This window comes from Passer montanus, unplaced genomic scaffold (genome assembly GCF_014805655.1).
Source record: "Passer montanus isolate IOZ18808 unplaced genomic scaffold, ASM1480565v1 scaffold1, whole genome shotgun sequence".
NCBI lineage: Eukaryota > Metazoa > Chordata > Aves > Passeriformes > Passeridae > Passer > Passer montanus.
This window is the reverse complement of record NW_024356504.1, coordinates 4,179,056-4,205,326: the sequence shown is the minus strand read 5'-3', so window position 1 is coordinate 4,205,326 and position 26,271 is coordinate 4,179,056. Positions and strand designations below refer to the sequence as shown.

At 37.7% G+C, this 26,271-nt stretch overlaps 1 protein-coding gene across 6 annotated transcripts in view; it reads right to left on the bottom strand.

Moving 5' to 3' along the window:
* The window catches only part of RAPH1 (Ras association (RalGDS/AF-6) and pleckstrin homology domains 1), an 88,307-nt gene that overhangs the window by 45,921 nt on the left and 16,115 nt on the right, over positions 1-26,271 (bottom strand). For all 6 annotated transcript variants that reach the window (XM_039716694.1, XM_039716844.1, XM_039716926.1 and 3 more), the window contains exons 2-4: positions 8,559-8,678; positions 4,748-4,853; positions 3,414-3,928 (exon numbers count right to left, since the gene is read on the bottom strand). In XM_039716694.1, the coding sequence (XP_039572628.1) occupies positions 3,414-3,928; positions 4,748-4,853; positions 8,559-8,678 (741 nt within the window). The remainder of the gene's footprint in view (positions 1-3,413; positions 3,929-4,747; positions 4,854-8,558; positions 8,679-26,271) is intronic.

Genomic DNA, 26,271 nt, shown 5'->3' with positions numbered 1-26,271 from the left:
CCCCAGGAATTACCTACAGCACAGGCTGCTAGGAGGAAGAGGAAGACAAGACACTAAGATGCCTGTCCAAATACTCAGGCGAGAAGTTCTGAATAATCAATTACCACCACCAAGTGAGTTCCTGCTCTCCCTTCCAGCCTCCAGTCCATGGCTACAGAGCCCTGTACAGTCCTCTGAGCCTCTGCAGTTCACCTAAATAACAAAGAATGAGACCCAGAATAGAAGCACAAAAGTCTGGGGTACTAAGTCCCAGTTAAGTGCCAAAGCTAGGACAAGGGAGGACATGAGAGTATAAGGAAAGAACTGTGAGGAAGGAAGGATGAGAGGAAAGGGAAGTCATACCCCTCCCATTTCTGACGGCTGTGGAATTACAGCCTTTTTCTGTAATATTGGTCCCTATTACCAGCCAGAGAGTATACTAGACTACACACACCTTCAGTGGGCCAGTACACGATGCTCTTTTACAGGATTTTCCTGTACTGCCATGTCAGAGAGCTCTGAAATATACAGCAGAAATATTTCTTAAGATAGGATACTGAAGTTTGTAACTGCAAAACCTAATTTCCTTTTTCAGACAAGTGTTTCCTCCCATCAAAACTGTCTTCCATTTTACTAAGGAAGAGCATAACATGAAGTTGCAGCAGGAAGGATGACTTTTTAAAGTACCTATATGCCTGGAGAAGACAAAGTATTGGTCAGGTCAAAAGGGCAGAGCTGCCAAAACACTGACCTCTTTTAGAAGAGCCACAGCAGAAAAGAAAAATTTTAAAGGTCAGCTCACCTACAGGCAGTCTCAAGGAAGACAGGCAAAAGAAAAGAGCTAACTTGAAGCACTAAAGCACTACTTCAGAATAACAAATCTCAAAACAGATCTGCTGTGACCATGAATAAATAGCCTCTCCCACTTTCTGCATAAAAACTGTTGAGTTTTTCCTTATATGGACATTAGGACTTCTTCAAAGCCTATTTCCTCAGAGGGTGGTTTTCTATTAGAAACAGCACCATTGAGTCAACTGTGTGGGTGGGAGGGTAAAATTCAGCCCTACTAGTAAAAGGTGTTTTGGTTCACAACCTAGCCAAGAGGATTAATAAACCCTTAAACTAGTTTTTGGGCACTAAATGAATGACAGAGGAAATAAATAGCTTTGTTGATACCCACTGATTCTTCCAAAGAATCCATTTAAAAGCTAAATTCTTTTAAAAAACACTACCACAAAATCTGTCACAAACAAACAAAAAAAAAAAGTAATTTCCCTTTCCCTGCTCACCAGTGATGAGAAAAGAAACTTCTCTGTAAGAAGTCCCATCCCATCACATAACAATTTTAATACTGAATAGTTGAATACCAATTCTGTAAACCTAGGGACAATTTCTAAGAATTAAATACTTTCCTCAGGCTACTGAAATGAAAAAGAATGGAGCCAAAGCAAGCAGCATGGTTAATGAGTTGAGAGGTTTCTGCTCTCAAGACAAGAGCAGAATCTGGATCTCAAATTACTGACACTTTCTGGTTACCTCCTTCAAAGGAATCAATCATTCTTATCAACTTATCTGGGCAGAGAAACAATAGCCCCATTCTTATAAGAGAAGCAATCACTGCGTTTGTACAAAGGCAGCCCTCACAAGCCTTTGAGAAAAGCTTTTGGGGATGATTTTGAGCCTTGCAGTCAGTGACCAAGACCTCAGAAAGCAACTGAAACAGCAACTGCAACACTTGCAGCAATAGAGATTAGCTTCCTGTGAAGACAAAGCAACTTCTTGACCTCTGTCCCTTGATTCACCAACATCAAGGTAATTAAGGGCAGCAGGTGGTTTGTTGATTACTCATGACACAAAGGATTGAAAAAAACTGGGAGACAAGAAGGGCAATTTTACTAATGCCTCAAGCATATAACTCCCAAAGTAAAACAGAATCTAGAGGGAGACCTGCAAGATCAATTGCAGAAAACAACTTGCATTAAAAATAAAAAAAAAATTCAACATTCATGCTTTTCTTATGCTATGCAAGCTAGAGCAACTAATTCATAAAAGTAATCTTTTCAGCCTGAGAAGAGACAAAAATGCAAGACTAACTTTCTACATCATAAAGACAGACATATAATCATGAATAACAGCTGGAGATGAAAAAAAACCCCCAAAAAACAACCCAAAACAAAAGAAACCCACCCAAAAACAACAAATCAAAAATAAGCCTTATCAGGCCATAAAAAGAAAATGATTCTCAAACAAACAACAATATAATCGATGACTGTCAGAGGCTGGGCTTGAACACTTAGGCCTACAGCAATAATGCAAAGGTTTGCATTTTAACTTTCCAAAGAGCAAAGGGCACATTTCTATCTGTTTTACTTCACTCAACAGGAAATCTCCAATAAAAGCATACTGAACACAAACTTTTTATACTAAAAGAAAGTTCACCTAAACTGTCATTCATTTCTCACCATTTCATATGAAGATTTAAATCAAAGTGTGACCTCAGTGAGTTAATCATAAGGCTGGCAAGCCTGCATTGTTCACTTTACATCAGATGAACTTCTGTGGCAGATGTGTAGAACCATGCTTTCAGTACAGCCCATTCAGATTTGTTTTAATTATTCATTAGAATAAACTCACTTTGTTCCAGTTTTCTCTCATGAAAGAGAACATGCATATTAGTACAACCGACATTTTAACAGGTCAGATTTCTGTTTCAGAAAGTATTTCTAGAGAACTTTTAAGTTTAAGTTCTCAAAATTCACTGGAACATCTTCCACATTTTCTCTCAAGTCAGCAGCACTTGCAATGTTCACCAAACTAGCTGTTCTTACTGAAGTTTCCTCTCCAATTAATCAATGTCAAAGCATCAAAATTGCAAATTAGTATCTGGTAATGTTGCATTGCAGCCCAGTAATTTTTCTGTAGTGTGTATTGCTTCAAAGAGCTCCTCCTGTCATACATTAAACAGGAATATTAAGTAGGAGCAAATTACTGGTATAGTATAGCTCCAGATAGACATCAGTATATTGCTCCATGTATTTCAGGTATTAACTGTACTGTAAGAGGAATAGAATTTTGTCAATTGTGCTTTCTTTTTTTCCACAGCTGTGCACTCCTCAGATTTAAATTAAAGACAATATGTGACATTTACCTGGAATAAAAATATTAACTATAAAAACAATAAAATGCATGATTGGCTTTGGAGGAGGAAGAGATGGGGAAAGCTCCTAAAAAAACCAAAACCTAAACACATTCTTTATAAGAAGTTTCCTTGCAGACAGAACTAAAACCAAAGAAAGAAGTAGCTACAACATGGGCAGTTCAATCAACCCCACTGCATTGCAGACGTTTAGCTGAGTGTCAGCATGGGGCATGAGGTGTAAGTTTGAAGAGAAAGACCCAAACCAAACAAAAATCTTGAATTAGTGACATCCTACCTCGGTGATCGGTTGCCCTTGTGATGTCAAGTCCAGCTCCTGAGGTCTTGTCACCTTATCAATATCCAGGGAGTCCATGCTGGAAGCTGCCGAGGTCACGCTGGAACGGGAGGAGTTACTGATGGAGCGCACCTCAGCATCGCTCACTGTGCCAGCAGATGCTGTCCTCCTGTGCTGGGCAGTAACCACTGGCTTGGTGTCTTCCGCAACAGACTGCTGGGCTGCTTCGTCCATGCTCAAGGAGGCCTTCTCTAACTGAGCAGTGATGTCATCCAGAGACACGTTGGCATGCGATGGTTTAGTCAGCTTAGCAGAGGAGGACAATCCTTTCACGCTGCTGTGCTTTGTGGAAGGTCGACTAGCAGGTGGTTTCTGAGTTTTGGGTTCTGTGGCAAGGCGTTTCACGGCAGCATTGTTTGCTGAATGAGAGCCGATGCTGCTGAGCTCCTGCTCTATGGAACAGAGATCAGCCATGAGGGCATCCAGATCCACAGTCTCCCCCTGATTTAGGGCTTCTGCAACAAACAAGAATAGTCACTATGTGCAGAGTTATTTCATTTGCAATGCCTCACTTTATTATCAAATCTAATAGTTAAGAGAGCAAAGGAAGCAGCATTTTCTTTTCCCATCTGTAGTGCAAAATATCTGTGCACTGCTGAACTGAAATTCATTTGCACTACTATCCTTGACCAGTGCAACTTTCACACTGTTTAGGTTAAACTCATTTGTCAGCAAAAGAAGTCTATGAATGTTCAGATTACATATAAAAAGTTTAAACTGCTTTCCTGTGAAAGGAATATAAAAATGCATTTGCATAATATCATGCCTCACTTTTCAAAAAAGCACAGATGTTTTGCTAAGCATTTTCTGCTAAAGTAATGCAACAGCGTTAAAAAACACAAAACCAAAACAAAAATACTATATACATACTCAAACCTTTAAATTAAGGTTTCCTTCTGTTTATCCTGAAAGTATTCTGTAGCTATATTCCTGCATTCTGTTCCGTAAAGCAAGATGCTCTTTCTTCCTGGTTAACAGATACACATTAAGTCACTCCTTCATGAGACCAGATCCCAGGACAAGCTTTTTTATACAAGTACTACACTACAGTTCTCAAATACTAAGTGTTGTAAAAGATAATGCTTTAGGAGACTCAAATACTTGAAAAAAAAAGGCACCAGAAAGCAATGCCTTCAGCAAATATGTTCTCATCTCAGCTATAAGTGTATTCAAATGTTCTTATATTTTAGAATATTTTAATATATAGTTGGAGTAGCTTTTTTTGTTAAACTAGTACTTTTGTTAAACTATATGTGGTAAATAATTCAACAAACCATTCAAATTGTACATGGAGAAGCGATATGAGAAGTTGGCAAGATTGGTTTCCTGGCGGAGAGGTGACCTCTTCACTGGTGCCACAGGTTTGTCTGCATCCAAACTCTGAAAAAGATCAAAAAAAGGGCAAAATAAAATTTGACAAAGATTTGCTTGTCCAATTCCTTAAGATGAATGAGAATTAATTTTCTCTAAGAGAAATTTTTCAAAAGTTACTGGTATATATAAAAGCACCGGTTTTTCAGGCTTTAGACTGAAAACAAACATCGTCATACTACAGGGATTTAACTTCAGATATGCCATGAAGAAAAGTTGTTAAACAAATTCTGCTTCGTTTCAGAATCAAAAGGATAGAAGCATTTTCCAAATGCTTTTTTGAATGATGTTAGACACTAGCTCCTTTTGAAACAGACAGCTGACTTACCTGTAACTCTCTCTCTGCATGAAACTGCACAACATTCAAACTGGGATAAGAGTCTAAAATATGGTCTGAGATATCCACCATTAGCCTATGAGCATAATCATGGTGTAAGTGCTTAAAAACATTCAATTAAGAATCCTATTTTATTAATAGGGACTTAAATTCACTAAATTCATAATTTTTTTCAATAGTCTTTCCTGTGAATGACATTAAGTTATGAAAACCAACCTTAGCCAGTTTATGTAGGGCACATTTTTTTAGGAAAACTAGCAAAGGTTAAAAAAAGAAACTCTTTCTAACCAATACAATGAGTTATGTTATGATGGCTAATATGGGTATAGTACTATAATAAATACCAGGATTTTGTAAGTAGCAAGCAGTAGGGAACTGTGATCCAGCTGCTGACCCAAGAAGTACAGGGTCAGGAGCTGCTGGCCCTGGAGTGGAATGTGTTACATAGGGAATCCAGCTCTTGCTGTCACTGAAGCTCAACAGGCCTGCAGAACATCTGAAATTAGGCAAGACTTGTACTGATAAGAGAGTTCCGAAGATAGGCTTGCCTGAAGGAAAAGTGTTTTCTAGTTTCAACAGAATAAAGTTTCTCATCTAAACTTTTTATGTTCATTTTCTACATCTTTACTCAAGCCTTTGTTAAAAAGATCAAATGCACTACTTTTTCCCCTAATGTTTACTCTTCCTGAGCTCCCTTCTTTCCTCAGCTCAACCTGAACTTGAAAAAAAAAAAACCAAACAAAAAATCTATAACCCTAGAGACAACAGGGAAACTGGACACAGAAGAGGCAAGTTAGGCCCTGTTCCTTCAGACCGAATCCACTGACTCCTGTGAAGCAAATATATTCTGGTTAAAAGGACCCCAACCACGTTTTGCTGGCTTTATTAAAGTTATTGCAAATCATTGGACACACGTGATATGCCCTCCTTCTTTCCTCAGCTCAACCTGAACTTGAAAAAAAAAAAAAAAAAACCAAAAAAATCTATAACCTAGAGACAACAGGGAAACTGGACACAGAAGAGGCAAGTTAGGCCCTGTTCCTTCAGACCGAATCCACTGACTCCTGTGAAGCAAATATATTCTGGTTAAAAGGACCCCAACCACGTTTTGCTGGCTTTATTAAAGTTATTGCAAATCATTGGACACACGTGATATGCCCTCACCATTATCTGAGCACATTCTCCATAACCGCTAAACCAGCAGTTTGGAGAACTGCTACAACAGCACCAAAAGCTTAATTCTAAATAATAATGAGAAGCAAGGTAAATTTTTTTTCATTTAACCTGCATCATGTAGCAGAATAACTTAGGCAGAATAAATGTTAAGACACCCCTCATCAATGCCAGATATTGCTCACACACGCTGCAGATTTTGTGACTTTTGTTAAACCAAGAGTTAAAGAGGGAAAGTAAATTCAAATGATTCCCATGGGCATTCAAATTATCTCAGATCTTTTAAAAAGCAGTTACATCTGAGTCTTACTTTAAATCTCCTAAAAATAAACATTTAGGAAATCTAAAAAGAAGTTAAGGATCAAGGACATCAGGGACAAAAAACTTTCCTCCTAGTGCTCTTGAAGTCCAGCTGATAGATAGCAACAAATACTGAAACTACAGGACAATGAACTTTGGATCTCACTAATGCTAATCATCTTCCTTTACTGGGACTTCATTGGAACAACTCCATTAAGATCTGATGACTGTCCAAATAAATGACCTGAGACACAATCAACTCCATCAACTTGTTTATGCAGAACAATATGAGGTCATTCAAAGTTTTGGGGGAAATGTCATTTCTCAGTAGTTGTGAAAGATAGAAGGGCAACTGTCAGACTATGTTGCAGACTATCTTGAACAGCAATATGAAAGTAAGAAACAAATAATGTGGGTCCTACCATCAAGAAGCTCTTAGCAGATTTTAAGAAATTTGCATGGACCAACAACAAACTGAGACATCACCCTGAAGCCTGCATGTCAATAGTGTAGCTAAGCCCCAAGTAAAGTATAAGCCCCAAGCACACTTATATTTCTAGGCTGTTCACACCTTTAAAAAATGGGTCAGAGAACAAAGGATCTAAGACCCATTGAATTGTTATGTTATGATGGCTAATATGATGGCTATAATAAATACAAGGATTTTTATAAGTAGGGCAACTGTGATCCAGCTGCTGACCCAAGAAGTACATGACAGGGCCAGAAGCTTCTGCCCCTGGAGTGGAATGTGTTACGTGGGGAATCTTGCTGTCACTGAAGCTCAACAGGTTGGCAGAACATCTGAAATTAAGCAATGCTTAATGGGTCCAAGACAAATTGTGCTCCTCTGTGAATATCCTCACTCAAGGCAATTTACAAAGCCCATGCCTTCAAAAATGGTTCACACCATTAAAAACCCTTCAAAGTAAGTGAAAAACCAGCAAGAATTAGTATATACAGATTAATGTCACACTCTTCCGCACATCTCAGAAGGCAGGATTCTTTATTGCCCTGCATGTGTGAGCATGAAAAAAAAAAGTTTTCCCCAATAGTGCTATATACATTTAGAACTTGAATGGCAGAGTCAGTAACAGAGATGAGCCTGAATTTGAAATCCTGTTACATGATTAGCTCAATTTTCCTTCAGTCTTCAGATAAGATGAAGATGAGAAAAACTGCCTCTTCTCTAGCTTAATGAACCTTCACTTATCATACCTCTGCTTAATTCTACATGACAAACAGGGAGAAGATTAAATATGTTATTCAGGAGGGCCAGTTCACACAGCTCAAACACTCCCTGCAGGCAGTCACAGAGAAATGGCTGATTATACCCCAGGAGTGCAGCACACCATGCAAAATGCAGTATCTGCTTGTGAAGCAAAGCAAAAGCACTAGAAAGAAGGACTGAAAGATGTCCTATCAGCTGGTTCACTGATGCAGGAAGAGTGCTCTGGAACAATGGTGAGTCCTTGAGGGTGTATCAGGGTATCTCATTACATCATTACTGGCAGCATTCACAATTTTTTCTTATTGCTGTTTAGGTGCAACAAATAAATGCTGTCGCAGCTGGACAATGTCAATCCACATGTTGGAGACAGCCTATCTCTTGTCAGCTGAAGTCCATGTTGCCCTACATACATAAGGACAAAATAGCAATCCTATTATTCTCAGAAGGAACTGTTATACCCTCTGTGACAGGTCAAACCAGCAGGTTGTGCAAAATGAATGTAACAACCTCAGGATGGGGTAAACAAGCAATTTATAAATCTTTACAATTACTGAACTGGTCACAGGCAACTGTCTGCCTTGCTGCAAGTGGAAGAGTCAAGCAGCTGGTATTCAATTGAAAATAAACATAATACCAACAAAAAATTATTCCGTAAGATGAGTGAAACCTTGCTCACCTGTGTGAGTTTGTCCAGTTCACCCAGCCAGGCCCCAAACATCTTGTCGAGGTCCTGATCCTCTTTATCACTATCTTCTTCTGCACCATGGTCAAGCTCTTCATCTGACAATTGCTCCATCTGGAAAAAAAAAAAGGAAGAAGTCTGATACCCAAACTTTCTTGTTAGTGTCTAAGAAAACAGGTGTCAGTTACTACGTTTCTGAAACTGTTCATAAATCAAAGCAAATGTCCATCCATAAACTTAATAAAAACTCCTGCTTACTAGTAAAGACCTATATGGAAGTTGTAATAGATAACTGCAAAGCCATTTTTGCAGCTCACTTTTGTCAGAAGATGCAGAAAATTATAAAGAACAGAGTTCACAATATGTAACATACCATAATAAATTCATGCTAGCCTTGCATGTGCCTTCATTGCCAGCTATTGTTGGCAAAATCCATTGACATTGCATTAGAAAAATTCAACTCCTGTCCAAGGAATTTAGCTGACCACAGTTAAGCAACACCATTCAACCACAGGAAGTGCAGCCTCACTGCACTGCAAATAGATCACTACAGATCTGTAAACAGAAATGCTTAAGCAGGCCATAGAGAATGTCAGCAATACATCCCCTGAGACAGTTCAAATCTTGGACACTGACCAGATAATTTCAGTGATACTGCACAATTTTTATTCAACAAAGGAACTTCTCTCTGGAAGCAAAGAGTCACCATAGCATCTCTCAGATCCTCCTCATTCAACAAATTTGTGACCAAGATAAAGACAATGTTCTCCAAATTTTAGCTGTTATTATCTCAGTGAAAAATAACCTTTTGTTTAAATCTCTTTTCCAGACATGTCCTCTGGACTCTTTTATGGAGCTAAGACACACATACCTTTATATGTACACTCATACTGGCAAAGACAGGATCTAGTTCAGAAAGAGAATTTAAATACTTGGGGGGACAAAAATCTAGGTAATAATTTGGAAGAAATCAGGCAGTACAGAAGGGAAATGTCAGAGATGTGCTACAGAATGCCCAGAAACACATGAGAACAGATCCCCAGCAAGAGCTACACAAAAAATCAATGCTCAGTTGAACAGCTTGATTTAGTCAAGTCATGGGCTACATAGTTACTTGCTACATAGCTTTCAGAAAGCACCAGTTTACATTTTGTAGATTTATAAATGAACTGAGTGCTTCTCTTCAAGAAAAGCCAAATCTTGGTCTGAAAGACATCAATGTCCAACATTGCACAGCCAAACTGATAAGGGATGTTATGAAAAATGATTAAGGTGATCTCAGAGAAAAAACTGCTCAGTCCACTTTTTCTTTTATATGACAGTTTTCATGCAAAAAAAACCAAAACAACAAAACCCTTCCAGGATTTAAAAATAGTCTTTTCTTCTTATTATTATATATTGCTTTTATTTCATTTTAACTTGATTAAATAGGTCAAAGGAGATTTCAGAGGTGATCTGTAATTCTGAAGTCAGCAGAGGCCAACATCTCCCATGGATGCAAGATACGGCCATCCACTTGCTCTAGCAAAGCTGCTTCAGTCTACTACCCAAACTTCTACTTTTGTGGGAGAGCAGAATGCATGTGCCTACCTTAAAAGAGGCAATAACATTAAAGCTAACTTGTCACGGCACACTGCACTGCAAAAACACTGAAGAGATTAAATTCATCATCTGAATCTCCTTTCTTCCATCACTTGCTTTGACTTCTGCACTCTTAAGGAATTAAAGGAAGCACTTCCTAAAATCTAAGGGTGATGATGAAATTAAATCAAAACCAATATGCTTATGTAATATTGCTGCATCCTTCCACCAAGACTGCAGCAGTTGTTATATTCTGTAAGCCAGGCATGCCTTCCCCAGCAAGATTCCTCTCCATGATGCCTCCTGCAAGTCCTCCCACATAAAAAACTGGAGACAGCATGGCAGCAGCAACTCATAGTTCTGCCTGAACTTCTGCAAAGCAAACCTAAGCTGTATTCCACTTCTAACCCCTTCAAAGCTTTGCCTTACTAGCTCTTAGGCTCTAACATGGACCAGAAATAACATAAAGTCAAGACAAAACACATTATACTTAAGGTGACATGGTCAAACTGCTATAGAAGTGCTCACACAGCATTTCTCAATGTCTAGATACATTTGAAGAAAACAATTTTTATTTGAAAGTTAAAGGAAACTATTAAAAGGGTGCCTCATGAAATATGACTATGAACTAGTAAATCAAATAAATTGAAACTGCAATATAAATCACTCAGAGCACAGTATTTACAGGGACTTTACAATGCTAGCCTTTCCCTCTTTGAGCTGTTTCTAACACTCCCTCTAGTTAGATGGATTTGTTTTGCAGTGCATTCATTACATGGCACTGTTCATAACGCACCCTTTCATTAAGAGAGAATCTTGCTCTTTTTACTAATATTTCTGAGGATCTAAGCCATGGAAAGCATTCTCAATTTCCTATGAAGTGTTACTTTAGCTATTTTAACTTGGCATCAGAGACACTGCTTTGGTTCCAGTTACTCTAAAGACAGAATTAGCAGCCTAAAGAAAACTTTTACAAGTGAAGTACTGTTGTGTCAGCATGTCTGGCACTGAACCCTGCAGTACTTGCCAGCTCCTTGTAGTCCCCACCCAAGCTTCCTAACGTCAGCTGCATTTCCTATGAGCCCGTCAACATTTACTTGCAAAAGGCACAGAGAAGTTAGTGTCTCATTCAGCAACAGCTAATATTAAGTCACAAGTTCTGTAAAAGGAAATCTTAGCACAAGTTCCACAACTGGAAGACATCCCAAAGGACACTAATTAAAGAATTAATTCAATAAATGAGGGCAGAGACAAAATGCTCAGAAAGCAGTATATGAACTTCTTGGCTTAAGAACTCAAAACATTAACCACTTCACATTCCAATTAAAAACTTCACATTTTTGCTCAGAAAGCAGTATATGAACTTCTTGGCTTAAGAACTCAAAACATTAACCACTTCAAAAAAGAGTGCACATTCCAATTAAAAACTTCACATTTCCCTTTTTATAGCCATTTCTTTCTCACTGTTGTTGATCACAGCAAATGTACAGCACTTCAGCACATTATGATCTAAGTGGGAGTTATCACACCTTTCTAAGGATACATCTTTATTTATAACAAGAAGTAAAACCAGCATAAGGGGTGAGAGGTTGTGTATGTTTTGTTTATTTGGCTGGAGTTTTTTTTTTCTTAAAGGAGTAATTTAGAATTGAGTTAGAAGTAAAAAAAGGGGAAAGTATAATGGTTCTGATGTGATGCCATAAAGTAAGCCACTTACATTCCTAAAACATTTGAAGGGGAGCAGACTTTAAATAGTTTTTATTTCTGCCTAGCTCAAACCAGACCACATGCCAAACTAACTTCAGGATTCAAGTTATTTTTCAACACCTCACCTTCTCTTCTCTTAAAGTGTATATCAAAGTAGAACATAAAGTAAATGAGCAGCATCATTCTGGGATAACTGGATAAAATACAGTATCAACACAGTGTAGTCTTTCATATGGAAGTGAGGCTTCCTGCACTAAAGAGTGGTCTATATATCATTTCATTATCCACTATGGACTGTGACAGTCTACTCTGTCTGTCTGAAATGCTATTTAAACAGGCAGACTCATAATCACTCTAAGGCAACAATCTAGTTTCCAAAACAGTTCATTAGATTTTACTTTTAAATGCATGAAGCACAGTATTCTAGTATTAGATTACAAAAAATTACTAAGACTTTCATTAGAAGTTACCAGTTGTAACATTTAACGAAAACCTACTATTTTAAATTACAGTGTAAAGAAAAAAAACTCACCAATACTTTAGGGGAATAAAACAGAAATATTTACTCTTTCAAGAAGATTTTTATATTCTTAGTATGCCAGGACAAGCATGACATATTAAAACACATGAGGAAAGATGGAAAGCCCAAGAAAAATGCTTCAGATATACCATTTCAACATTTTCAAGAAAATACACCATCACAGAATTCTGAAACTAAGAAACAGTTCTCTTTATATCAACAGCTTTGGGACAGAGTTATCGACAGTGTATCTTAAGTATATTTTACTGAGATCCTGGCATGAGGGAAGTGTCTTGCACTGAGACCCTATCCTGCACACTTGCATGTTGAGAGAGTAGTTCCTACCTTAAATCAAACAACTTGATTGAGACAAATGAATTTTTATATTATATGGGATTGAGACAAATAAAATTTTTATTATATGGTTAATAGAATAAAGAAAGAGTCTCTCCTTACAAAGAAAACACTGCACTGAAAAAAAAAGCAGTTGTAAAATAATTAAGTTGCAGGTTTTCTCTATATCACAATTTACTGATGAAGTAAAGACTAAGAGAAAGAAAAATAGAATTCTGAGTTCAACTGGAAACACTTATGTGCATAAAGGGTTAGCAACAAGAATGTGTCTATTCACTATAATTTCAGAAGCAGTATAGTAAGAATTTTGAACTAGAGAGGCTTAATTATGTTCAAAATCAACTGACAGCATAAAACCTCAAAATTAAAACATACCATTTCTCAGCCAGCTGATGTTTCTACCTCCAACCTTTCTTATTATTTAAATACAAGCTTGCACAAGGTTCTTCTTGGTCCTGAAAAAAACACTTTGCCTTCTAAAAACAACTACTGAATTTGTTACAAAGCTGTTTTAGGGATGCAGGAGACAAGAGACACATGTTTGAAACACCATCTCAAGAAATAACTGCTTTCTGCATTTTAAAATCTAGCCTCAAGAACTATATAGCATACCCTGGTTTGGGAAGCATACTCCCTCTAGACATCATCTAGCCATCCAGGTTCCTTCATCTGTGACCATTCCTGTGCTATTATGCCAATACCCATTTCTGTTTAAAAGTTGTATATAACAGAACACTACACTAATAAATACACCATATAAGCACATAAGCACAGAGTGCACACATAAATAGAAGATTCTAGCAGGTTTTCATCTCTAATATTCATTCACCTGACTGCTAAAGAAACAAGGCTACTTGAATAGAAAAAAACCTAAAATGCTTTCAGGAAACTGACAGGCAAAGCTCACATTCCTCTTCTAGACATTTCCATAAAGTCATGGAAATAAATGATAGGTCATTTGTATCACATTAATACTCTGTCCATGTGACATGCACCAATCGGATCTGGCACACTTTTCAGAGATTCTTATGCTATAACTGACACAAACACTCCTCCTTCAAATTTAGCACTGCAGCACAACAAGCCAGTGACAGTGCAGATCACTAACTTCAGTATTTCTGTGTTTCTTCTTAATAAGCATGAAGTATTCTGAAAATAATTACTCCTGAAAAAGATATCTGGAAGGGGATTAGAAAGTTATAGAAAGCCCTTTGTGCATTATCCAATGTTCTATAACCCAGTTTATGTTAAAAGTAATCTAGATGAAAACCAGAACAAAAGAACATTTGTTTTCTTTAGGCTTCAAATAGCATAGTAATAGCTGAATACCTCCCGGGCTTCTGCAGCACAGATATTCCAATGCCTCTCAAATTCAAGAACTAAGATACAAATCTGTCAGCCAAAAAATTCAAATTCAGAACATTCCAAATGAAAAAAATCTTATGTCAAGCGAAAGTCTGTTTCAACATGCTATTTTTAGCCAACTTTGAGTATCGTTTTCCTTTTTTTTAAACAATGCTTCAGGCAATAGTTTTCCAGACTTGGCGCTAACAAAACAAGGTGAAAACATGCTGAATGTCTGATAAAAGATAAATCTTCAGACACTTCATCAAAAGCAAAGAGATCTTTCACAACCAATACTCTGAAATACTGTGGGTGACGTCTTGAAATCCTGGACATCAATATATGTTTCACAAAAATAGTCATATGTCAAGATACTGCAGATATAATTAAGTGTATAAAGGATTCATTATTACTGTGATAACTGGATTTAAGTCTACTATCTATTTCCTGCCTTTTTCCCCTTACTCCCAGCTGATGAAGGTGGTTTTTTCACATCAACACATTATCTGCCACAATTCAACTTATCTATCCTGTTCAAGTCAACTACATTCCAATTATTAAGGAAGGAAGGGACTTAGCATTGCTCTGGAAAATTGTTTTTATTTAATTCCATACTTTTTTTTAAAAAAACAAACTAATTAGTAGCAATTTGGAAATAGCATTGGCAAAAAAAAGAAACAATGTTAACACACAGGTTCTTTAAGCTGTTCTTCAAAATTAAAATAGGTCTTTGTACTTGAGCAAAAACTACTATTCTTCAAATAAAGTCAGGAGCAGAATATGCAATGTACAAGATTTATTCAGAGCAACTGGGAGAACAAAGACAATTCCAAAATACACTGAAGGAGTTTAAAAGTTATGTACAGTTTGAGCATATTTCTTTTCAAGTATTTTGCTTTTTCTTAGGCAGTTGGTCTAAATTGCAGAACTCCAGCAAGTCTGAAAACCAGTCATCTTCAGTTTATGGTCTTATTTTCAGGTTTAACTGGGAGATGCAAAAGGACAGCTCACAATACTGCCTCCTTTGCCCACTGATCTGAGCAGCATGCAAGAATGTACCTTTGAAACCACAGAATAAAAATCTGCTGGCTGAAAATGCATGTTTTGAACTGCACCAGCTACAGTTTTAATAAAAGATCAACTAAGGCTGCTGAAAGTAAGAGTTATTCAAACATTCACAGCGTGATTTCTAATGTTCCTCTTAAAATCAGGCACATGCCTGTGCAAGAACTTGCCTTTGCCTCTAGCTGTTTGTATTTCAAGCCCAGTCAAACAACAACCTTTACTACTAAGCTCATAAAATATTTTTCTTTACATTATTTATAAGTTTGCTATATAAATATTTATAGCACACAAGTGAACACATAACTTACATTTTAACAACTGCTAATGAAACAATTGTTTGAAAACGCAACTGGAAGAAGAAAAAATCTTCATCAGATACCAGATCATAACATCAAAGCAAGTTGTCTCACTGCTTCTGGAATCCCCCAAAACACATCAATGCTGTATACAGCAAACACAGGTTTTCTGAAACTTGGTGCTGTTCTCCTGGTGCTGTACTCTTACACCTCTCACATTCTAACAGACTGTTCAACAACCGCCCCCAGAAATTCTAACCAGGAAAGTCAAACATATCACAGTTGCTCCCTGGTCTTCCACAGATTTAATACCTAATCTTTAGAACAAAGCAGACACAGCTATGACAACTGAGTATTCTTCAGAGACAGTATGAAAGAATTGAGCTCTTTTTGGCTAGCAGCATGAAGAAATAGAAAAACATAATTTTCCATATTCACATCCTTTGCAGCTCCCTTTATATTTACGCAGAATTTCTACACTTCTGCTCTAAGTTTAGCTGACACTAGCACACACAATTTCCTGAAATAAACACACTGAAGATACCAGAATGTTTACTTCATCATCTTGATTTCTAGCAGTGGGAAATCGTTCTGATGTGCCACAGCAAAACCACCCACAGAATGCCCACCCATCCACCCCTTCTTTGCCTGAAAGCTTTGAGAGGTAAAATGGAAAGTGCATCTAGTAGAATAACCATAGGGCTGGTTTCTGGTTTTAAGCTGTCTTTGCATTATTATTACTTTATATTGATTCTACCTTTCCACAATTGCAACCTGAAATTTTAATTTAGTCCCCAAAGTGTGCCTCCTCGTATACTGGAATACATTTATAAGGTAGTCTTTCCTGTATGATAAGGGAAGCACCAAAATTACAGAAATGTCACTACAAGAATCTAACAGCATTTGAAATTTGCGCTTTTGGGAAGGAACACAGTAAAACCTTTATTCCCTCCAATACATTTCAGTGCCTGACTCACATCTAGCCAAACAGATGCTGCCTTGAAAAGAAGGGGCTTTATCAATCATTGCATCTTATTTCCTGAACCAAGATTCCAGCCAGAGTACCCAAGTGGACATTAAATTAATTCCTATAAAAAGAGCACCCTAGATTACATCATGTCTCACTGAATAGTCTTTAAGAAGACAACCTGAACACAACTATTAAAAAATACTTAGATTATAAAAACATAACTTGCGTTAGCTAAAGCATTTTTCAAGTAGAGAGGAAAATAACTCTGTAAAATAACACTCATTAGTTGCAGAAGCCAACATCTTAGATTTACCAGCTGAGACTGGAGAATTTTCAGTGTCTAGCCTGTCTTCGGTAGGCAGATAAATACTTAGAAACTACATTAGTACAAATTTTCCAGAATCTTCATCATGTGGTTATTGTAATGCAAATACAGCTGCAGCATCTCTTTGCATTCAGTTTTACCTTTGGAATGATGCCAGAAAAAGAATAATAAATATGAACAAGCAGACTAAGAATAAGCATGAATTTTGTTGTAATATTTGGCTTTATGCACAGATCTCAGGGAATGCCCAAATATTCCTGTAGCTGTGGCCCAGTAACAACAATCACCACGCTAACAGCAGCACTTCAGGACCATCTCACACTTGAGATGGTCACCAACCAATCACTCAAAAATCCACATCCTTTTACAGACTGGTTTGTTGTGCCTGTAAAGGGTCTTTTTCCACCAGGAATAAATATTGAAAGAAACTAATTTTTACATATACACTAAGTTGTCTTTCAACTATAAGAAAGCAAAATAAAGCAAGCAACTGTCCACTACCCATGAAACTGAACATCTCAACAGGGTTTACTGTTGAGATGGTATAAATGAATGATTAAACCAACCAGGAGAAGGGAAATGTAAGAAAATCACTTAGGTCATAGGTCAAATTACAATGCAGGTGAGAGTACTTCCTCATAAGACTGAGCTACTCTATGCTCTAGTACAGTTAAAAAGGAATTTTTGTTCAAGGGACCCTCTCAAAGATTAAAAATAAGCATTATGCCAATGCTCACTCAAGATACCACAGCAAACACTGGAAATCTCTATGTGTGGGTACTATCTAGACTCAGAAGTAGTTGCCAAATCCTTTTCCACAAGACCTAGTGACAGTCTATGACCTATGGCTCAAAAAACAGATGAGTAATGCTTTAGCTATTATAAATAAACAACATTCTTCACAGGTTGCTTTTATGTCAGGGTATGTATTTTTTACACTAACCTCAGCTGGAGCAGGCTGGAAGGCAACTTAGGTTTCCTGGTAAGAATTAAGACTACATTGTGAAGAGGTGCATTTCACTATAGCCAGAACTACTATCTCTAGAAAAAAAGGGGAAAAAAATCAAAACCACAACTGCATATTTTTCAGAAGACCCACAAATGAATGTTTGAAATAACTGTGTTCTTTAGAGGTATCATTCTTAGCATTTATGCATCACCACATTTTGTTGTTTACAGCTAGCCATGACAAAACAGCATGACATTAAGAAACACCACATAGAAAAATATTTAGAGGATGAATAGGGGAATAATCTTTTGGCTGAAACATTTCTTTAAGAAGGAGAAAGTATATTCAATTTAGAAGACATCTGATTCATTTTAAACCCACCTCTAACAAACCAAGCAGAAGAACACTGCCATAAACCAAAAATAAACACATCTAAACAGGCTACCCCAGCTCAACTAGTTTTGTATTATAAGCCACTAATAACACCAGCTTTAAGTACTGCAATTGGCAGTCAACTTTCATCCTCCAACTTCATAGCAAACTGTAAGGAGAGACATAAAACGCCCCTCTATCCTCATCACTCTTCTGCATCACTAATCTCTGCACAGGACATGTGTTTATTAAAGTGTGAGAGGTAGATGAGGGGGGAAAAAAAGAGGAAGTACATGCTGCACCATGAGGTTACCATGAGAAATGGAATTACTGCATAAGGAGAGGTTTTTCTCCATGCAAGAGCTGAGTCTTTTGGGAGGCTTGGAAGGACTGCATTGAGGGAGCAGAGCTGAGAAGGGCTTGAGAGAGCCTTGTATATCTAGAAGAAAGAGTGATGTGAGGCTCTGGACAGAGATGAGTCCCAGCAGTCAAAACTGGAAGGAAAGGCTGAAAGTCAGCAGGAACAGGGCAGCTTTCTGTGAAAGGAAAGGAGGGGATCACATGGCAGTAAATCAGCGCTGCTCACTAGGTAGTGATGTGAGGCATATAAGCTGAAAAGGTCCCTGCCACACAAAGAGACTTGGCAGCAACTATGTGGCATGAAAAGGAGAAACTACAGACAAGTTCTTCATAATCTGAATATAGGTGGAAAAATATGTTTGTGAATGTCAAAACTGCAGGAGAATCACTGCTTCGAGAGAGTATTTTATCTGCATCTTCCATTGGATCTTGCAGGTGATTAAGCAAAATTTCAGATACCCCTGAGACTCATATGCAATAGTAAAGAAATGGAAAGCCAACATCCTGCTGCATGAACTTCAATTCACCATTTTCCTTGGTGATATTTTAAGAATCCAGGTTGTATTTTGAGAATTCCAAGAGGTGAGAGAAAAAACCCCAAACGACACCTGAAGGAAGCCCTACATTTGTTCAGTTCTTCTTGTTTTCCTCCTCAAAAAGTAAAAGAGAAGCCATTCCAGAAGTGAAGTGAATCTACAAAGCAGTTTTTGAGTGACATCTTGTTGAGCAAGATGCCAAAGCTGCATGCCACCCTTCTTTTCTCTAGTAAAGCCTGCATAAATTCCTGAAGGAGAGTCTTGAGCAGATTTAGAAAGACAAGCTCATCACTGATAAAAACTGAAAATACAACTTAATTCTTATTTGTCACCTTAGCAGAACGCCACTGAAGAATTCTTTCCAGAGCTTCTGACCCCTCCCCCCAAAACCAACCCCAGGAAAAGAACACAAAATAAACAACACCCCACCTCCAAAAAATTAAACCAAACAAAAATCCCAGAGAAAACTGACAATAGTTCTCCTGACATTTTTTTTTCTTTTTAATACTTTCTTCTCATGGCATTTTTCTTCTACTGTTAATTCAACATCCTTTCTCTCAAGGGTGGTTTAATGATTTTAAAGCAAAAAGTCCACACAATAGCTCAAACCAGTACCAGCAATTGGAAGTACAGAGCTATTAAATATGTCACACACTGCCAACAGGAATCTAAACATTGCCTACCAAGCACTGACCTTAATCTCTAGCTTATATGCCTTCTGAAACTAATTAAAATTGTTTTAAAATTAATTTTGTCTACTTAAGATATTCTCTAAAGATATATGTTCATACTGAAATGCTGCATTACTTCAGTTTCTAAATAAATCTTGGCACCAAAAAGTGAGGGAGGGAAGCAGGGAGAAACACTACAAGTGGGTACCACTCCCTGGAAAAAACATATTTAAAGCAAGAAAGGAGCCTCAACATAAAAAAGTTTTGCTATGTCAAAGGTTGGAGAAGTCTAAAAGCCAGTTAACACCAAATGATGCATTGCAAAAGACTTTATCTAGAATGTAATTGCCTCAAGATTAAGACCAAATGTAAATATTTAACACAGAATCAATGTTTTAAAGTACATATTCATGAAAAAGTAAGGAAATTACCTTCCATAGCAAAAAGGAAAAAAATACAGTGTAAGTTATACCACTGAGGAAGCAAACACGAAATTTCTATACAGAATCATGGAAGATGGGGCTGACAGCTGGGTTTTGTTAAAGGAGGACTTTAAACAGAAGTATTTAAACTCATGGGATTAGGCCAGCATTCCTAAGAAATGCTGTTCAGATCTTAAGCTGCAGAGACCTTGTCTAAGCAGCTCAGCAAATGAGTCACATAAACAACTACTGTAAACTGTGCTGCCACCACACTCGGTAGCTTTGTGAATGAAGCTTTTCTTGCATAAGAAAACTAAAGACAGAGTGTTTTGCTACTGGAATGGGGAGCGGGGGGGAGAAGGAGGAAATAATCAAGTAAATCAGCAGACTCCATACTGCCACTTAAAATCATAAATTTCAAATTTTCTTCCCAAAAAATTATCTTTCCTTAAACATTTAAACTAATTAGATTTTAAATTCAGTGAAGGATAATCCTAAACAGGTGGCTCAGAGCAGCTATTATACACACAGATACATATACGCTGTGCATTATGTTTTACTTTGTTTTGCTTACAAACATACTTGGAAATTCTGGCACTTAGTATTCGATTATTCATATCTCCTAGCCAAGACTGATGCTGTGATAAAGATAGGGCAGATTTAGATGAAAATAAAAAAGAACAGCATAGGCTGACTAAAATAATCTTAAAATTTACAAAAATGTTTTTAAAAGTAGCATTTCTTAGATTAGATTGATACAGAGCCATCTTAAAATAAACACATGAACTTGTTTTATATGTAACTTTCTTTTTTTTAATACAACTAAAATGAATGAGCTTTTTTCAACACCTTCAAACGAAGGGTCACACTGAAAAATATACTATTCTCATTTCCATGCTGAGAGACACAAATTCAGAGGGACAGGAATGAGACACTCATGTCAGTCATCAGTATGGGGACAGATACCCTCCTCTCACTGCTGAACTGTGAACCTCAAGGGTCCAGCAGTTTCCAAGCAGTTAAGGATGGCACTCTGCAGGACAGCTCAGCACCTTCAGCACAGAGCAGCCTCCCACAGAATGCTCAGCAACAAAAGGCAGGATTATTTCTTTTGGTAGCTGCTACTCTTTGACTGCCATCCTGGCAGCCAGAGAAGGCTCTCCTCCACCACACTGGATTTGGAACATGCTACTCATTGAGAAGCCACAGTGAAGACAACTTACCTATTTCTCAAGGGGAGTAACTTTCATTTCCACTGCCCACATTCAAGTTTCCCGTGAAAAGCAAAGCTGGGAGCAGGCTCTGTGACATGCCAAAGGTAGCAGATCCTTTGTGCTTGCCCCTCCAGAAACAAATTCACCTGGAAACACACATTGGGCTGTGGATACCCAAGAGTTTCAGGCACATAGGAAAGGAGGGGCTGCAGCACGTTCTTCCTCCTTTTCCCTTCCTGTCCTCCCCTTGGATAAATATACCATCTCTTCAGATGAAGAAGCTGAGCACCAAAATGTTACAGCACTTCCAGTAGCAAATCTTTGCATTTGCCCTATCCTCAGAAACATTCCAACGGCAAAGGGGCAGCCTAGCTCCTACCTGCATTGCTCTGCAGGATCAATGCATTCATCAAATACAGCCCCAACCATTATCAGCCAAGTAAATCTGTACACAATTTTAGCAATGCATTGGTGAAATTCAGTCAAGTTCTTATTTTTATCAGCATTTAGTAGCTGCAGAATATTGAAAAAAAAACAAAAACAACAAACCCACAACACATTTTGGATGGAGGTTTTCTTTGCATTTAAAAAACACTGACACAACTGGCTCAGAAGCAGTAAAATTGTGAAGTTATCTTTCTCTTCCAGGGTAAACTTTCTACATTAGCTTTCAAAGGAGTTTTTGGAAAAATGTCTCTACAACTTTCCTGATATTTTCCTTTTTTTTTTTTAAGCTCCCACTCCTCCAGTTTAAAACAACAACTTAGACATTAAAGCTTGAGCCAGGCTAACACCTCCTTGCTGTTGTGAAAAGGAAAAAATCTCTTTCCATCCATTAGCATGTTGCTCCAGAACATCACTGAGCCTGCTTAACCTTCTAAACTATCAGAAAACTCACTCAACACTCCAAACACCTAAACAGTCTTTCTGCTGAGGTTGCACGCATCAACAGATTGCCCTATGACTGGACTAATATTAGAGCCAACTCTTTCTTTTGGGCTCATACCAGAACAGCTGGGAGAAGGGACAGGGAAACAAACAAGTGGGACTTCCCCTTTTTGGAAGAAGCAAGTTCACCTGTAACCTGCAACTCCACTTCTAGCTCAGAGTGTAGGGTAAGATTCAAGCATTTGTTTTATGGTCTTAAGCTCATAATAAACAGAAAAGCCTACCTTTGCTATTAATACACAGAAATTTTCAAATGCTATCTGCTGTAGAGCACATGTAATCACATATGTATGACACTGAAAAACCAGTATAATTTTGCTGAATTTGCATTTATGTTAAATTTGGATCAGTTTTACCAAATTAGTAAAATGACAAGTCTTAATGAATTATCTCTAAAGACATGTTTAAAGCTCGTACTTTTTATTACAAGCACTTAGTGTTTCAGTACTTTTCAGGTATCAGGTTAATCCCTAGAGAAGACTACATTTAAACAGAAGTAGGAAAAAGAAAAAACACCACAAAGCATTACCATCCATAAATACGTTTATAATTCTGAATTCAGAACACTTCCAGTTTAAACTCTGTAGCACTGAGGCACAAGATATGAAAACACAGCATGCCCATGCCATTAGCTTTCAAATTAGTGGCTAAACACAAAAGCAGCATCTTTTCTTTTGCACTTTTTCATTTAATGCTGACAAGCACAGGTCAGACATTTCTGCAAACTGAAAATTTATTCCACAAGCACAGAACCTTGCTTGTATCTGTCTGCAATTGTCTCAAAACCAACACAAAAGCAACATGTCTGCTTGAAAATATGTCTGTATAGATACATGTAATTTAAATATACCTATTATTTATATAATAAAAGTCCTGTCAATGTAAGCTAATCACTAGAGTAGTCTCTAGGTATTTATAACATTTGAATGTTTGTGCATGAGCAAAGGCACAGCTCTGTTAAAAAGCATCACAGAACTGATGACATAAAGGTACAATTGAATAGCTGTTGCAACACGAATTCCTCTAAATAGTACAGTTGGAAGGGGCTTACAGTTTAGTTTACCAGGCCTGTCTTTGTAGCACTGTTTTCCCAAGTTAGCAGGAACAAATAAGGCATCCTTCCTTCCCTTGGATGCAAACATTCCTTTGCCACATGAAAAGGCATGAAGTGACATGGAGTTGCACCAGGGGAAGTTCAGACTGAACATCAAGAAAAGGTTCTTCACTGAGAGTGGCTGGGCACTGGAATAGGCTCCCCAGGGGCATGGTCACAGCACCAAGCCTGCCAGAGTTCAAGGAGCATCTGGATGATGCTTTTAAGTCATGTCATATGGTTTTGGTTTAGGTAGTCCTATGAGGAATGGACAGTTGGACTCGATCCTTACTGGGTCCCTTCCAACTTGAGATAAACTGTGATTCTATGAATATCTCCTTTGGATGCAGCTATAACTGTGCAGTTTACTACTAAGTGCATGAAGTTACAGCCACTTCAATTCCTTGTCTGAACCATACACATTAACTAGCTGATAGAGGCTGCTTCTCCTGGCAGCGTAAGAAATATTCTACAGCCTTCATACAAAAATGATTACATCATCATGCTCGAGCTCACATTTGTATTAATGTTTGTATGTGGCTTCATTCAGATGAGTATCCGCAATCAGCTGGCACCACCAGCACCCAGCTGAGCGCCTCTGAGTGCAGTAAGCAATGAGAAATGGGGTGGCCAGCTTCAGGCAGAAGCAACAGAGCACCCTTCCTCCTACACTTCTTCACAGCCCTCCAGACTACACCATGTGCTTCTGAACCCCCCATATGCCAGTAAAACTCCATCTGGTTTGGAGTGGAGAAGCAGGGGGGAGAGCATGAAAGGTTCATGATATACTGTAATATTTTCAAAAAGAGCTAAATTCAAATTCTTTCATAAGAATACTAGGATCACTCATAATTCCAGGCAAGGAATAGTAAGGCTCACAAAATTCTGTGAAATGACCAGAAAGTACAAGTGCCAAACTAAGCCTGGAGTAACTCACACAAAGTAAAAATTTTTTCATCTTTTCACCACATTGCCAGAGGCGAGACTAAAAGTGTCATTCCAAAGGAATTTTGCAAAGTATCTTCTGCTACACCTTTACTTGATGTTAAAAGTACTCACAAGAACCCTGCTATTCTGCTGTATATACTGTGCTGTACTCTCCCTAATACCTTAATTCTAAGTTTTTTAATAGAACTCTAATTGCAACTACACCAAAGTTTTGTTTTCCGTGTTGGTAATTACTTTTCTCTTACAGAAAGATGAAGAAACAGCTTTATATTCTGCTTTCTGGAAAAGGGAGAGTGACTACTTTCCACTGTCCTTTTCCAGCAGAGACATATCTCTCTAGGATACTTTAAAAGTTTTCCTAATGCATAAGGTATCTTGGAAATTTTTGGTTTCAAGAGGTATACAGAGCTCAGTACTCAAACAAAGCTACGAGCCAACTACCAGTACTCTTGGATATGTCTAAAGTTCCTCATGATACTCTGCACAAACAGCTCGTTGCTGTTGAAATCATCTGGCTCTAAAAGGCATCGCGAAATACATATACTGTATTTATTGTTAGTCTGTTATACGAGTCAGAATCCAACACAAATTTCAGAAAATTTCAAGTAAGCAAGAGTTTGTCAAGAAAGAAATGTTCCTGCTTTTTTTGCCATTACATCTTAGTATAAGATGTCCCTGAGGCTGAATCTTTCCTCAACTCAGTGGGAAAATGGGAAGTTTGCAGGAAGTCTAAATAGATGACTTTTTAACTAGCCAAACATTTTATTCATCTTTCCCTGACAGAAATGTAATTATATTACCAAGATATGGCTTAAACAACAAAAATTAACAAAACATAATACCTTTTACAAACACTGATGCTACAACACAGTTTAAAAAACTCAAAAAATTTGTAGATGTGTTATATTATTGCCAACACGTACTATTTCAGTTTTTTCTACAGAACATAAAAACTCATGTCGTCATATGAAAACAATTAGATACAATTTCAAGCATTAAAATTTAGTTAGAAAACCAGGGCTAAAAATGAGCTTAATACCATATTGCATACTGAGTTTGCATCATGCTCCAAGAGCCATGCCCCTTCCTAAGGCAAATACAACCTCAGTTTACATCATTGGTACGGGCAGGCTCAGTTCCGTTCCAAAATACTTAAGCCTGTGTCCACAAGGCTGATCGCCAGTGCTGTCATTTCCTTCAGGGTAATTCGGAAAGCAGCAGGAAACGTGGCTCACAACAAACGCAGGAATACCGGACACACACAAACAAAACAGAACCTACCGTCCACTCTGAGTCTGTTTTTGACCTGACCAAATCTGCAACCCAACCTTAGTGAAGACCTCTCAGGATTAAGGGTATTCCGGTCATGAATTCTCACAGCTGAAGAGTTTTCTGCTATGTAAAACCAGGACAAACTCTTATTCTAGACATACATTCTTTTGGCAGGACTATGGGAGGAGGTTATATCTAGCTCATAAAAAATTAGGTCACCCATTTTATAAGCAAATATCAACTGCATGTTGAAGTCTGTAAGCATTTCATAGATACTCTCAACAGAAATTTGGAAGAGATTTATCACAAATTCTGCATAGAGCTAGAATAATTATAAATGCAGCAGGAAGGAAGTTCATATTTACAATCTTAGGCAAACAAGAAAAACATTATATCATCTTAGCAGCTGTGTAAGAATTTGGCAAGTCACCGAGTAAAGTTTTTTTCTGAACATCCCAAAAGAACAATTATTTTTGTTTCCTGGAACATATCTTCTTTGGTATAAAGACCTCTCTAAGGATTGAGCCAGATGAATAAGCTACAGAATACAACACTGAAAGTGGAATGTGTACCACAGTAACTATTTTTATTGCTAAAGCAGCTGAGTTGACCACACTGTATAAGGAATGTAATTTGTGACACTAGAAATGCTAATTATTTGGACCATGTTCACGTCTTCATAAGGACAAGGGTTGGCAAGAAAGAACTGATCTGGCATTAATTTGCTGTAGTCCAAATGAGGCACAAAGCAGCAAGAGTA